The sequence below is a fragment of the Anopheles stephensi genome, chromosome 3 (assembly GCF_013141755.1).
Source record: "Anopheles stephensi strain Indian chromosome 3, UCI_ANSTEP_V1.0, whole genome shotgun sequence".
NCBI lineage: Eukaryota > Metazoa > Arthropoda > Insecta > Diptera > Culicidae > Anopheles > Anopheles stephensi.
In genome coordinates, this window is record NC_050203.1 from 47,523,371 (window position 1) to 47,539,117 (window position 15,747).

At 44.8% G+C, this 15,747-nt stretch overlaps 1 protein-coding gene across 2 annotated transcripts in view; it reads right to left on the minus strand.

Moving 5' to 3' along the window:
* The window catches only part of LOC118512435 (thrombospondin type-1 domain-containing protein 4), an 86,492-nt gene that overhangs the window by 29,247 nt on the left and 41,498 nt on the right, over positions 1 to 15,747 (minus strand). For both annotated transcript variants that reach the window (XM_036056896.1, XM_036056897.1), the window contains exons 5-7: positions 14,208 to 14,298; positions 14,042 to 14,144; positions 13,819 to 13,976 (exon numbers count right to left, since the gene is read on the minus strand). In XM_036056896.1, coding sequence (XP_035912789.1) covers positions 13,819 to 13,976; positions 14,042 to 14,144; positions 14,208 to 14,298 — 352 coding nt within the window. The remainder of the gene's footprint in view (positions 1 to 13,818; positions 13,977 to 14,041; positions 14,145 to 14,207; positions 14,299 to 15,747) is intronic.

Consider the following 15,747-nt stretch of genomic DNA (forward strand, 5'->3'; position numbering starts at 1 on the left):
TGGCATAAAAGTATGAAACGTTAAGTTGCGTTTCCGTGCTCAAATAAGCAGGGCGGGATTGTGATTTGGGACCATCTGAGGTTGTGGTGCGGTGAAGAGGTGATTGTTTTATGCATATGTGTGTCTGTAATGCGTTGTTTCTGCGGTTGGAGTTTTTCGGCTGGCCGGCTTCACCATCCCCCGAACATGCTATCTTCGACCAGTCAAACAGGCCTCTGAAGTGAAAGTTCAGAATTTATGAGCTGTAGTTTCGGCGAGGATTAATGTATATCCGTGTTGCTGATGCTGAAGTGTGGGGCACCGTTTTTTTCTGTTGGAGTTCATCCTTCGCTACTGAAATGCTTCACATTGTGCATGGTCGGTAAGGATACCAGTGTCGTGATTTTGCTCCATATCATGACGTAGTTTTAAACGATAGTTAAAGTGTGTGTGTTTGAACAGCTTTAACAACTTAATTAATTTAACGACAATCTGAGTTGTTTGCAATTCCGTATAAAAATAGTTTTATTTTTGAGGCTAACGTTGCATTTTCGAGTGCTTATTGTAATCACTAATTGCTAGCAACACTCGTTTTATAAATAGAAAGAGTTAAAAAAAATTACCATCAAATACTAGCTCAGCCCAATTAAACGGAACATAAAACAGAAGACCGATAATGAGTCGAGCCGAGTTTGTAGGATATTCAATGAATCTGAAATTTAATAACTCTGCACTAAAAACATAAACCAATTAAAAGCTTAAACTGTTGCAAAGTACCTCTGTTTCCCCTATTGCAGAGTTATAAAGGAATACGCGAGAGCGGTCGGAAACCAAACTGTACACCGACGTAGGCTATTTATCGATTTAACGCAAACAAACAGAACCGACAAAGAGCTGCACTATGACCGTGATTACCGATAATGTGAAAAAACAGGTACAGACGTATAAATGACACGCTTGTGAACGCTAATGAATTAGTATTTGTCATGGTTAGATTACCAAGAACTGAGGGAAGTGGAAAAAAGGGCAAATAGAAGGAACGCCAGGCAGCACAACCTCGTCATGCAAACAGGGAAAACAAGCTTCCCGATAACGCACCGGGTGCATCTGGCCGCGAAGTCAAACAGGTGGCGTTCCATCGTTTAGTTCGACCGACAAAGTGGCTTCTCGAGGTGGCTTCAGGAATCGTTTGTCTCGGTCGTCTAGCCCGCCGGGGAGTCCATATTTTAAAATCCAGCATCGCTCGCCCAACCGGACGGAGCAGTCATCAAGCGGCGGCGGCATCAAGGACAAACGACCACTCAAAGAGTACAAATCCCCGGATCGCTGTTCGCTTCCTTCCCGTGGGACTTCACTCCCTGCCTCTCTCTCTCTATCTCTCTCTCTCTTTCCCTTGGTACTCGGTTGGGATTAGGGGCAATGTTTGACTGGTTGAACTGCGACGATTCGGAGGCGGACTATATCGACACGTCCCAGGGCGCTTTGAATGAGCTCAGCACCCGTACCCAACGGATTCACTGAACGGCTAGTACCATCTCCTCGGACGAGTTGTGCACGCACTGGGCCGCCTGGATGGTATCTAGCAATCCGTTGAGCTGGCCTCAACGTGCTAGAGTCCCCAGCCATACCGAGTGGTTTGTGGACGAATCACACATTTGTGCAGGTGCGGGCTTGGTTCATGAATACGCGCGTATCACACGTTTTACACATACGCTTTTCGCGCACGTACGCAATGGAAAATTGTGTAAAATCCCGCTGGGAAGTAACGACAGAGATCGTTGCCGTGCAGAACGGGTTTAGTCTTTGGTGGAGGCTTGATAGTTGAACTAGATTCGTACCTGTCACAAACATTCATTCATCATTGATATACGCATCTGCCTTTTTTTATTCGCGACAGAACCGCCAGTCCAGTCCATAGGGTTCGCATCTTATTGCTTCAGGGGGTCCGGTATGCCTCGACTGATTGTTTTGCATTTTGGTTTGTGAATTATTAAGTTTTTTCGTACAATAAATTGATTTTTTGTTTCCATTTTGTATCTGTTTAGCATCAGACACGAACGGAGGAATTTGTTCTTGGCGGTTTGATGCGCAAGGATTAAATAAGTTCTCAAACAAACGCAACATGAAATGACGAGCTTTAGCGACGTAATTTAACATTCTCATAACATTGATGGCAAAGCAAACTCATGGCCACAAAAGTTAAAGCCCGCTTAATCGCGACACACAACATATGGCCTCCTTTATTGTCCTTTCGGCTTTCGGCTTCGGCTAAGTATGGGGAAAGTTGATGAATTTATTGAAATTCCATCTCGCAAAAACTTCCCGCCCCAGAACATCCCTGCTTCGGGGGCTAATACTTCCCTCTCCCATGCTCTGTTCATCCCATCCCACAGAAAAAGGATCAAATCCACACACAAATTTCTATAAAGCGACAGCAAATCCCAAAAAAAAGCACGAGGGACATAACGACCGCCACAAAGCGCCACTCATCGAACGGGCGATTGGAATGTCGTCTGTGTTTCGTGTACATGCTGGGGCCGAGTTGGTCCCGGAACGGACTTCCGGTCACCTAGAACAGCGTGCCAAAACGCCTCACCGAAAATCCATTGGCTCGACTATACTCGCCCGCCTAGCAGACGGATGGATGTCGGGTGGACGTGATTGAAGTTTATTGGCAATTGATTTGAGCTGGAATGGAATTTTCACCAGAATCTCCTTTTCCCGCTACGTTGCAGTTACGATCCCTTTTTGGGCTGTGTCCGGTGCCTGCTCCCCCGAAAATAAAAACAAAAAGGGGTTATGGGTGGTTAGGATGTGTGCGGTGGTGTTTGTCAATGTTTGGTTTTGCTTTTTTGCCATTTCCTGCATTAAAGCTCGTCTGGTGGTAAGGTACGCCATCGTACGGGGTGGACAAAAAATCGATCCATTTTAACAGTGGAACGACCACTGAAAAGGAATATCCCGCGTGCTCTGTGACGGGTTTGGTCAACGCGCCACGAGAGCGTATGTGAATTAAACGAGGTATTTTGCACTGGAAGCGTGACCAAAACCAGCGACATCGAACATTGAGCCAAAGCTTAGCGTGACAAGTGATCATGATTGTAATCGTTGGGATAGTAGCTCGAAACGGACAAAGACTAATTCCCTCACTAAAATATGTCACCCACCCAATATAGCCGTGCCCATCGTCCGTTCGGGCTAGGTGCACGACCGCGACCACACACACTATAGAAGACGACGCGGGGTTGCGTGGGACAGACACTGTGACAATAGGGAAAAAGGATCTCGTTTTTATGCTTCACCGGCCCCCCGCCTCCATTTGCGAGATTTACAAATGTATGCGTGTAATTATAAATTTAATTTAATATTCGCTCCTCTCGGTCGCCCTCCCTTTTCTTAATGATTCCACCTGTGTGACATCTGCAAAGAAGTGGGTCTCGTGCCGTGGCCGATGGGAGCAGCAGTATACGTGACGCAACGCACACCTTGGGACGATGGCACGGGAAATGGCATTATATTTAGCATAATTGATACATCCCCACCGGCTTAGATGGGTTTACCGGCGTGTTTTCCCTTGCCAGGCTCTGTGGTTCGTTAACGAATCATAACATTATTCACCACTTTTCTCGCCCGGGGACTTTTCGCGCTCGGCATTGTTTTTTTGTTTAGTATTTGCTTGCTCGTGGAACACAAAAGCTACTTCTTCGCCGCCATTAAAGCGCCTCAAGAAATATGTGTACTTCAAATTAATTATCCAATAAACTTTTCCGTGTCAGTTCCTGGCCAGAGCGTTCGCTGTTTTATTGCCACGCGTACAGCCTCCCATCCTGCACGGTGTAAAAAACTTTGACAATGACATTTGCAAAACGCAAAAACACAAAACTCCAGTACCAAGTTGGCCCCGAAGTTGGGTTTGGATAGGAAAGTGGATTAAAATCAGATTCTACAGGGCAGGCCGGGAGACCATGAGCTGCATTTATCAACGGAATGATGTAACGGCGACTAACTTCACCCCAGGTGCAGGTGAATGCCGCGTCCAGTTTTTTATCTGTTTCCTTAACGTAAGAATTCAAATAAAGCATCCCAACCGGAATCCGCCCATGCAGCACTTGGTTACGGGCCGTTCCTTCAGTAGGTGTTGAGTAAAAATAAAATGAGACCAACGAAAAATAAACTTTCATCCGATTTAAGGGGAGTTTTGTTTTCCACGCTTCTTAGTGCTTCATCTCAGCCAAATCGTGATAACAACCACGAACCACGGCAGGGAGAGCACCATCGTAAAGACTTTTACTTAGTTCTTGCGGAACATACCACTTCAACCAGCCTCCCCAATTTTTCGGGGATGCTTTAACTCTTTTCTTGATGGTGAAACGTCTCAGCTTGCGTGGAAGATGGCCAAATCGCTATAACCTCGGGGTACGAGTTACGAGCCGCCAGGTGTACATACGCGTGCCCGGAATGCGTGTTTCGGGTGAAGGTTTACGGCGCTGGGCGGACACTGTTGATTGCTCTTATCGCGCACACCGAATGCGTATTTACGCAGGGAACTTTACGTGGCCTGTAAGATAAAAAGCGTATCCAACCTCCAGGTCCAGAACGATTGCGATGCTGGTGGTGGTGATGATGATGACGATGATAGTAACAATAGTTACGGTACACTCGGACACGATAATGATAATAATTGAAGCAACGGGCTGCACACTCGGGTGAACACATTTTCAGCGGGACCGAAAGCGTTGTTTTTCCTATTCCTGATGACGGTTTTGTGTGGATGGTCAATGATGTTAGAACGACAGAGCGCCACGCGAATTTAGCACACACACACACAAACACAACAATTGCTGCACGTGCACGTGTTGCATAAATCTTTTGTTTTCCTTTTTTCCCCCCCGTTCCGTGTTGCGGATCCACGGAAATGCACTTTCCCACATCCTCCCAACGCACGTCCTGTTCGAGCGCGCACTGTGCCAGGTGAGCGAACGCACTATTATTCATTTCGCCGAGCTTTCATTCCTTCGCCCGATCGCTGGTTGGAAAAAGCCAACCGCTGCACAACACTGTCACTACCGAAGAAGCACAAACATTCGCCTGGTCGCACTTGCACAAAAGGGTGCCAGAGGATTTGCACTACCTTTGCAACTGTTTGCTGCTGCTCCACCGAGCTCGCCACAGTGGAGTTACGCCAACAATACGGCGCCAGTGGAAATTTCACAACACACACTCGTACGTAAGTCGAAGCAGTTGGAAAATGTGAAAAACACTGTCGCCCGAGATGCACCACGTAGCTGTTCGTAGCTATATGCGTAGCCGAGCAAGTCGCTGACCGAACTGACTGGCCTGTCGACCGAGAGTATGGCGCGTAGTTGTTTGGCGTCCCCATCCGGCGGGTTTGAGCGGGAGCTCCGAGCGCTTGATGATGGGGGATCCGAAGCCCCAAAGATCCGAGAGCACGCTACGCGAGAGAATGGCGAGCGACGAGAGCACGCTAGCATCACGATCGGCAATCGTGCCGGGAGAGCATTCGCCAGAGTGCGGGAAAACGCACTCGTGCTCCATACCGGCCGAAATAGGAACAAAAAAAAAAAAAAAATCGAATGGATAAGGAGTCTCTTTCCGGTTATCCTTTCTGACAGCTGCTAGTACACACTACCTGTAAACGAGGCAGCGCAAGCCCTTTTTCTACAGTCGGGAAAAATGTTTTTGTCATTTGCTCTTACGACGGCCGGCTCCATAGAAAGGGCGAGCGTATTCAATACGAACTGATGATGGGAGCGCATGGTGATTTGAACGAGAACTTACACCTTCAGGGATCCTTTTCTTCGGCAGAATGGTATTGCCGCTTTTACCTCAACCCTTGCAAACGCCAGTAAGTATTCAAACTATTTGCCCCACTCACCCGCCTCCGGTTTGCTGTGTTAGGATGGTACCGAGCTGCACATTTACTTCTTCCCACACCCACACGTTAATAGTCTCTGCATACACAAACTTTACATTCAGCAAAACCACAGAAAGGATCAAATGGGTGCTCTTTAATCGGGTCCATAAACTAAGCAATCCGCATCGACTCACCAGCATCGACGGAACACACCACGATGCCTTGCTTCGCAAACATTTCACCAACTGATTGATATGCTTCTGTTGTCCTGTGGCATTCCTGGACTGGCCGGTCTCGCAAAGTCCCGCAAAAGATTGAGAAAGTGCAGAAGTTATGAATTTTTGTACAAGACTTCTGTTCCAGAGCGCACCGTTTTTGCCTGCCACATCCATCATCACCAGCAAAACCGCATTGAACGTGACGGAGGGCAGACAACCTTTCCGACATGATTGAGCGGGAAATCTTTACTTAACTGGACTAGTGGTTTTTTCGTTGGGTGTGTGCGGGCGTGTGAGCGTTGCCTTCGCTTGTTTGTAAAGAATTTGTGCGTGGCTGGCATTACCGAAGGACTGAAGTTTAGAATATGAAAAGTCAAGCTTGGTGATGGATAGCGCATTTGCTGGATGGAGCCGGACGCTGCGTGTTGCTTAAGCCTCAACAAATTGTGCGAAAACTACATACCATGAAATTGATTTTGGTTGGTGAAAAACAGCTGAAGAAATCGGCTTTTAAAATGTTTTGAAAATCAACAGCCAAGAACTTTATGTACAGATTATGAACTCAGAACGAACGAACGTTTATGAGAGGAACTTTACTGAAACAACATTAGTATATTACCCATGAGCCTTGTAGGATTGGAAGAGATTCTTACGTACATAGCACATTTTGCCGTTGTATAGGTGCAAATAAATAAATTAATCAATCAAGATAGCAAATAGTATGATATTGATCTCGTGATCGCATCTTACACTATACAGCTTCAACCGGAGGGCCGCTCATCATCGCATCCGGACTTTATCCGGAGACTGCATAACCCTCAAAGTGGTGCAAATGTCAGTGTTGGTTGCAGGGACGAACGTACAAGACAGACGTACGTTGATATATCGGTAACGAAATTTGAATAAACATCGTTATCGTCAAACCCTATCGTCATTATCATCTGGCGACCATCGTCTGGTATGTGGTTTGCCGACCAGTGCATTCACAGGACGACGATGACGGACTGGGCCGGATTGAATGGTAATGTATTATTAAAAACGAAGCGTCGATGGCTGGAGGACGCTCAGTCGTAGGAAACACACTCACTGATTTTGCAAATAATTTGTATTAAAATGAAAGCGTGAGGATTAAACTTTCCAATGATTACTTCAAGCATCCCAGTGAAGTAATTCTATTGATGCAATGGAGATTTTAATGTAAAATTTATGTTATAAAATGCATTAAAAAACAGTCATCAGGGAACACGGTTTTATCATCGTCAAACCTGTACATTCAAAATCCAGAATTAAGAATTGGGATTTAAGCGATGACCATGGCCAAATAAGTAATGGAAATACGCTTGAAAATTTGTTCGTGCTGTTAGCGATATTTTTTGAGAGAAGGAACTGGAGATGGTAATCCACTTTTTACTACTTCTTCTTCTTCCTTGGCACTACCATCTCGAGAGGTCTCGGCCTGGCGTAGCAAAGTAGTCAGCCCTACGTACGTGCAGGCGGTTTGTATGGGATTTGAAACCCAGTCCTGTCGTTTGAAGACCGACGCCGTTATCGCCTCGGCCACCGAACCACCCCTTTATTTTTTACTACCGACCATAGAAAATGTGGCCTCTGCAAACATCTTCTTAGTTCTTTAGATGAAGCTGGAATATCTAGTGAGGGTTAAGACTCACCAAGAGTCGCCCAACAGTCGGTAAGTCTGTAAAATGCAACAAAAACTGATTTAAAAAAAATTGGTGAGCCTTGCGACTGTATAATTCCACAGCTTCGGCACTATAACCTCGAAAGCTATCGACCTTCTATTTCCAGCTCTTCTTGACTTGATTTTTCCCATAGCTATATAGATACGACGAGGCGGGTCTTGATGGGATTTGATCACCGGTTCTGCAGTGTGAAGACCGACGCTGATATCTCCGCGTTCACTGGATCGTCCCTTGTAAAACACGCCGTGAGCACGTTGAAAAAGACCCTCAGTTGAAGAAATCCTCAGTCGAAGTCTTCCCTGTCTGAGCAGAAGACAATGACTAGCAAAGTGAGTTCCTTGAACGACATAATGCTCAAAACACGCAATTGATTATGTTTTTTCACAAATATGAGAATTACCTTTCAGTCTAGATCTTAATCGACGTAGAAGTCGAAGCACAATACCCAAAGACCCTATGATTACCTATCTCCAGCAATTTGAACGTAATTTTCACTGCCGTTTTAATCAATTTTGCTTTACTGAAGTGCTTGTCTTGTACGTTTTACTCTCCATTTATATTAAAAATGGTTTGTGATAGCCAGAAACTGAAAGATTCCGTTCTAAAGCTCTACCCCTTCTGTACGGATGCGGCATCATAGATGCATGCTGCTACGCAATTGTGGCGCACATAAGGTCTAGACAGGAATTCGATTAATTCTCTACCTCTTCCATCGCTGGCGCTCAATTCAATTGAAGCTGTATCGCACAAATAGCTTATTAAACTGACGCTCTACGAACGCCGATCCTACGACGGTGTGGATCCTCCACCATTTACCCGTGCGTAGCGGCGTAAAGAGTGACGGCGGTCGCGCCTGATGGATTCAAATTATGATTGCTTTCGCCTGTGCCCTCGACTCTCGATGGATATCGGGCGCGCTTTCTCGACAATCGATGTGCTGCAGCATCGATACTACGCTACGCCATTCCATCCCGTCCAAAACCTTTCGCACTATAACGTCATCCACGAAGGTGATCTATTTTTCACCATGCTCGAAGTTCAAGCACGATCGAACGTGAAAAGGGCACCATCCAACCCATCGGCATCGGGCAGCCGGGGTTGTTGGACGGTGCTATTGAGTCGAGCATCTTTTCACGTATTGTTTACGGCTTCTACGTAGCCAACTTTCATCTATCTGACCTTCCGCAACATCTCGCACAGGAGTGTTCTAAATAAAACGCTCCGGCTCATAATCATAATTCCTAAATTCGTGGCCATCTGGTCTATGAAATGACGAGTCCACGGTAACGCACACGCTTTGCTCACACCGGAGGAGCACCGGTTCCTAATTGTTGCATAAACATAACCATTGAACTTGAACGGCTGAACACAATTCTGGAGTAGTCGGTATGCCGTTTGCTGCTTCGAACAATCGCTGAGCAAACAGAGCCGTGCGGATGGACTATTGCCGAGAATGGGAAAACCCGGAAGCAAATGGGAACGGGCGGGATGTTGCCGGAGTAGTAATTTCCGACCCAATACTGCCGACGAATTCTCCACACATTCCAGCACGCAACCGAGGTGTCACCGGTCGGTTCGGGACATAAATCGTGCTGCAATGTGCTCCGGGGTTAGGGCATTATTTATTTATGTGCTAAATTACAAATCTCCATGACGATGAGTTTTTCCTCTTTGATCTCACGCCATCTCTGCGATCCGATTGGAGGACCTGAATTTTTTGTTGTTTTTGGTCTTGTTTGCCAGGCTGGAGCATTGTTTGTTTAGCATTACTATTCATCATGACCAGGACCATGGTGATGAAATTATTAAGCGATTGGGAACAATAACTGGATTGGCTAAATTAAATTTTAGCTGATGTGATAACACCGAAAAGGTAATCGTTCGGCACAGAATCAATCTGACGGCGAGCGTTCGATAAACGATTTTATTTAAAGATTTCATTTAACGCTCGTTTCCAATTTGAACAGAACATGTTCCGTAGACCTACAGGTTATTCGCAAACATTTGCAATCGTGAATAATGAGTTTGGCGTGTAAACGGAATCGATTTTTGATATTCGATTTAACAATCTGATAACTGGCTTACGGATGAACCTTGAATAAATAGCCACGATCTAACAAATAAACTGGCCTGTTTTAATTACATCCACCACTGCACGAACTTGCGTTTGGCTTCATCACTAAGGCTAAATGCGCAACAGATTAAATTAAATTCCGACATTATAAATAGTTCTTCCATCACTCACCAGAAGCCGCGGATAGCTTCCGACCAAATAAAATAAAATAAAAACCACGAGCGATCCCAATTCATTAGTCAATGATTTTTGCTACCTCGCCTGCTAAACGGCATTAGATGAACCGCTATCCCCCCGGTTCGTGGTGGGGGTTCTATTGGTAGGCGTTAGTGGGTGGTGGGTGAGATTGCACGCAGGCATGTGTTGGAAACAAATGAAGAAAAATCCCCCAAAATGCAAAGTGGAACCGAGTGGCTGGCTAAACACACTGAAGTAAAAGTCAAGCACCCGTGATACGGAACGTGTTATGGTGGTGCTCGCGCGTTTAGACGTGTTTTCTGTTTTAAATCATTCGCTAATCATTTCAGCACCCCCCCGCTCACCGCCGCCTGTTTTCGGTCACGAGTTTTTGTTGGTTGGAAAAATTGATACAGCGGCAGCATCGAGGAAGACGTGCAGGCCCGCCCCGCGAATGAACAGCATTTTTATGGGATTGCTAGAAATTCCTACACCGCAGCGACGATTTATTCTATTTTGTTGCGTGGTGGGGCGCGGATTGAACATCCCACCGGTGGCCGTGCGTGTTTTATTTTTCAATGTTTAAATTCAAATGTATTTAAGGGATGAGCTGATTTTACAACTTTATTCCACCGTAATGCTGATTCCACTTGACAGTTTAAAGGGGGGGGGGGGGGGGGGGGGGGTTTGTTATTCATTCCATCTGACAGTTTGATTTAATTCCAATTAATTTATAAACATAAATTATAAATCATAGCGTGAGCATTCCTACATGAATCGAATCGATATGCTGCCATTTATGATTATGAACTCAACACGTTGGCGCTGTGTGTTTGTTTGGTGAACGAGCGATACAATCTTGCATAAATTTTGAAACGAATGATCCTAGTTTGAAGAAGAAAAAAAGGCGTGCAAATCAAATATTAAAATGAGAGCTTATTTCTAACAAAAGTTAATTTCCAAAAAAAGTGCTGAATCGTTAAGCAGTAGAATTTGCATAATATTCTTCTCATGAACGTTCATCCATGTTTTGACTGTTGGTGTTGCTTTCTGGAAAGTCTGGGTCTTTGGTGTAATGTTAAAAATAAGCAACTGAGCCCATTTTCCGGTGAGAAAGATTATGAGATTCATAGTCATTTATGATATTTTCTTAAATAATTTCCAAAAAACTATTAAACATCAGGCATGCTCCATGGATTATACTTCCATGTATCATCTATTGTATATTTGTAAATAAATCACTTTAGATAATTGGTTAATTGGTTAGTAAATTTAGATAATTCTCTCACGCTGATGTTCAGACAAATATTCGTTTCTTACACTGAAATCACATACCACCGATATTTCACCGATCGTAGACTCAGCAAGAATTTTGAACAGGCACCTCAAGCCCCAAGTCTGCATGCGCAGTGCGTAAATCACTCGCAAGCAGAACCTCCTCCCCACTTGAATTGATAAATTAGTCACACTCCATCGCCTTGCGGGATTGATTCATCGGCAACATCACTAACCGAGGTCGAACGAGTAAATAATTCAATCGTCATCAAATCAATCCGATCGTCACTGTGCGGCTCCATCATATCAACTCGCTTGCTTTGCGCTTCGTCGCAAATGAAGCTATCAACGGACGACACAACGTAAAGCACATGGCGTCCGACCGAAGGAAGAGTATATTATTGGGCGGGAATTATCTGGCGACTTGCGACCGGCGTGGATCGACATTCGGAACGATCAGAAGAATTGATGAGACAGGAATGAAGGCGCCATTCATAAAAATACGATCGTTTTCAATCAAAAGCCGTTACGGAGGACCGTTTCTATTTCTACACCAATCGATAAGAGTTTTACGATCGGAATCCCGTAAAGCAGAATTAAAGACGGGGATTTTCATTCCGTCGTGGCGCGAATTTTGCGACTGCCTTGTTGGAGTTGTTGGACGATTGGATTAGGCGAGGCTTTAAAAAGGTCCGTATGCAAATTGAATGCTCCTACGCTTAGCATACGCGGTCACACATTTGCCTTGTAGCGTGAAAAAATTCTGTGTCAAATACATGCTTTGTCCAGCCGAGCAGAACGGGAACGCGTTGGAACATTGTTTTTGCTTAAAAGCAACCGTTTTTATGCGTACAGTACACCAAATGGATAGTGGCGTAAGTATCCAATCAGAATTGTTATCATATTACTCGATGCTCTGTATTTTTATTTTACATCGCCGCTGCTAGCCACAACATGAAATGGTATCAATTTTGCACTTCAATAGACAGAACCCGATTCTTCATGGTTGGTTTATTACGGGTATTATGGTGCACGGACGCATCAAGTGCTTTAACCTCCAGCCCGCGGCTATACCGTATTATGAGCGAGGGTGGAGCATAACTGCGGTGAGATGAGTTCGCGGCCAGAATCCTTTTTTCTTGCATACGCACGGTCACGCACGCACTCACCGATTCCCCACGGTGCGGGATGTCGATGGCACGCAACTGATAGCGTGGAGGATGGGCTGTGCGCATAGGCCAGAGGACGATTCTCATTTGCAACAAATTACTCATAATGATGAGCATCATCAATCAGGGCACGCGATAAGATCGGATAAGGAGCGTGAACTCGTGCACTATGGTACGAACCGACGTGAGTGGCATGTAAATATACAATGGCGTTTCAGACGAGGAATCAAAGTTATGGATGAAAAAGAAAAAAAAAACCCAAATGTTATAGATTTACTAGCGATGGGGAATGTGCGTTACTGAGAGGGATGAAATCAGCTGCCAGACAAAATAAGTAGAATATATGGTTTCCTATCTCGTATGATAATATTTTCTAAGCTAAGCATTGCAAAATATTGCAGCTGATCTAATCAGGAATTCCACCAACACTGAATTTGGCGTTCCAGCACGATCTCCATCAATGTTTTGCCTCTGCTTCAGCATGTTTCTTGTCATCTGACAGTCCATCCTCAGAGCGCGAATGAATGAACACGTGTAGCCAAAAAGCAAATAAACTAAGTCAGCTAATTTAATTCAGCACACACACATTCATGCCCTCAGACACGATTGGATGACGCATACGATCGCAACGATTGCGCATGACTCACGCGTGATCGCGTGAAAAAGCTGCTCGAGAAGATAACCACGCTCGATAGGTTCCGCTAGTCGAATATAGAGGTCGGTAGTGAGGCTAAGCTTTCATCAGCAACCATGAATATTCCCGCCACTTTTAAGAACACGTGGTTAAAATAGGAACACGTGGTTAATGTTGGTATAAGGTAAGGATTCATGTTTGTGTGTAATAAATCATTCTTTTGTGCTGTATCTGTATTCCCTGGTTTTGTATTCTTCCTGGTGCTGTTTGAAAAATCAAATTGTAGTACAATGTGTATGGAACATACCGCAAATGAACCATACGACCACGATTATGACAGCTCGTAAATTTGAAGTATGCGATCATAACCATAACATAAATGGATTTTACGACCTTTCTCATCCGATAACAGCTCGCTTTTAAACGTTCCACACAACAAAAGCAAACAGGTCCTTGTCATTCAGATCATTAAAGGGTACCACCCACAGAACGCTTTGGTGTGTGCAGAAGTGAATCCTTTTTTACCTCACATTGCACAATGATGCATTTCATAATTTATTGCTTCGTTAGAAGTCAGCACGGCATTCAAAGGAAATTGCTTTAGATGCGCTCGGCAAATAGAGGGCTATCCTTCAATATATTAACGGCTTGTGGTAAGATGTACGATAAGCAACAATGCAATGTTAGGAATTAAATCACACCACCCGGGGTACATACCTTACATAGTCCTTCGACACATATTCCACGGCCACTGTTATTGCGGCGGAAATATTCGGTGGGCTTCGAGCAAGGCGTTCCATCGATGACCGTTTTGTTAAGCGTTGCAAAATAGCGCATACCGATCGGCTTGCAGTTCAGCTCACATTCGGCATCCTCTGTTTAAAGCAAATGGAGCGTTTATTTCGTGAACTATTGCCATTACCGAAGGTGAGAAAAATACCTTTCACAAAAGCTTCCCAAATGTAGCGTTTGTCCTGAAACGTTTGGCTGTTGAAGCTGGCACACTGCTGCTCACGAAAATCGCCATCGGTGGTGGGACATTCCTGTGAACAAAACTACGCGATAAGAGTCTCGAAGGAGCTTTAACTGAACCACAACTAATGTACCTGTTCATTGCACAAATGGTAACGCTTGATGATTCCGATACATTCGAAACTCTCGGCTGCAGGTTTGGTGCTCTTTTTACCGTTGATGTACCTGTAGGAAAGCAAAGGCAAAAACAAAAAACAACTTGAATTAAAATAAATAATACATAATTATCTGTGAAAAATAGAATAAGTGATAAATACGAAACAATTATTCTCTTTAAAAATTTCATCAGTATCAACATTTTCGAGTAAAGATTTTTTTTGTAACCAATTCTTTAACGGATCTCCCATTTGAAATTCATCATAATGAAAGGATGGAAGCATGTAGGAAAACAACTGCAACGTTGTACACATAACACATTGCAGATTAATTACCGACCGAGTGGATTACCTTTAAGTGGAGGATAAACAGACGGACCACAGAGTACATACACATTATGCTGCAGTATTATGCATGCACAAAAGAATTTATCAATATTCATAGTAAAATATTGATCTGCTGCTTGCGGATTGTAATTGTAAATTATTTGGTTTACATGTTTTATTGTGTGGGATTGTTCCTCGCAAAACAACCTTCACCTCTGGATTGGTGTTTTCAACGGTAAAGCATCATGTCGAACACACAACACGCCCAAACACGCACACACACACACACACACACACACAAAACATTGCCCACCATTACAAATTGATCGGTCAGTCAGCCGCGGGCGTAATATATTCAATGCATTTATATTACTACGATACCATTCAATTGATGGCCGATGATTGCTTTTCCACGAAACACGCTCAATAATTATCCGACATTTGGGAGTTTAATTGAACGCATCAGTTCCGCATCAGGATAAGAAACTTTCCCCCTTGGAGCCCGATCTGTTGAAATTGGACGAACCCGGCCCAAAATGTAAATGACCAGTATAATTCTAACGCTAGCAGTGTGCCCGGCAGCGCATCCATCAATGTCTTGTCAGATTGCGTTCCGTGCTCGGTGCGGCACTGTTAAAATGGCGTGGAAAAGTACAACCCCAAGCGGGCTACGACCAGCCGCCGTCAATGGAGCAGTAAACGGTGGAAAATCAGCTCACACTTGCTCGGCCAGCGTAAGCAGGGTGACTAAATTGAATTATTTAATCTTTTACATGCAGTCGCTGCCGTTGCCGACACCGCCGCCGCCGCCATCTAGCCATCCGATCGCACGATGCACGACCGATCCGCAGCTCTCTACCCATGGTTCTCGTTAATTCAGATGTCGTCTTCCATCGCTTCCCGACATTGTGAGGATGAAAGGAGTCGAATGAAAACTGACAGCTCCAGCAAACGCAAAGAGATGGGGTGGAGGAACGAGTCAACTCGGTGGCCGGAGTGAGCGAACACCGGTTGGAAGGGATGACCTGCGTTGAGGATGTTATGTTAATCAGCCACTGGTGCCCACTGGTGGATCTTCTCCCGTTCCAAAACTGTTTCAAGCTAGGATTCACCTTCCAGTACAACACTAGGAAACTGGCCGCGATCCGTGATATGGTTCAAGCGGTGGCGATGGTACGGCGGTTTACTGATG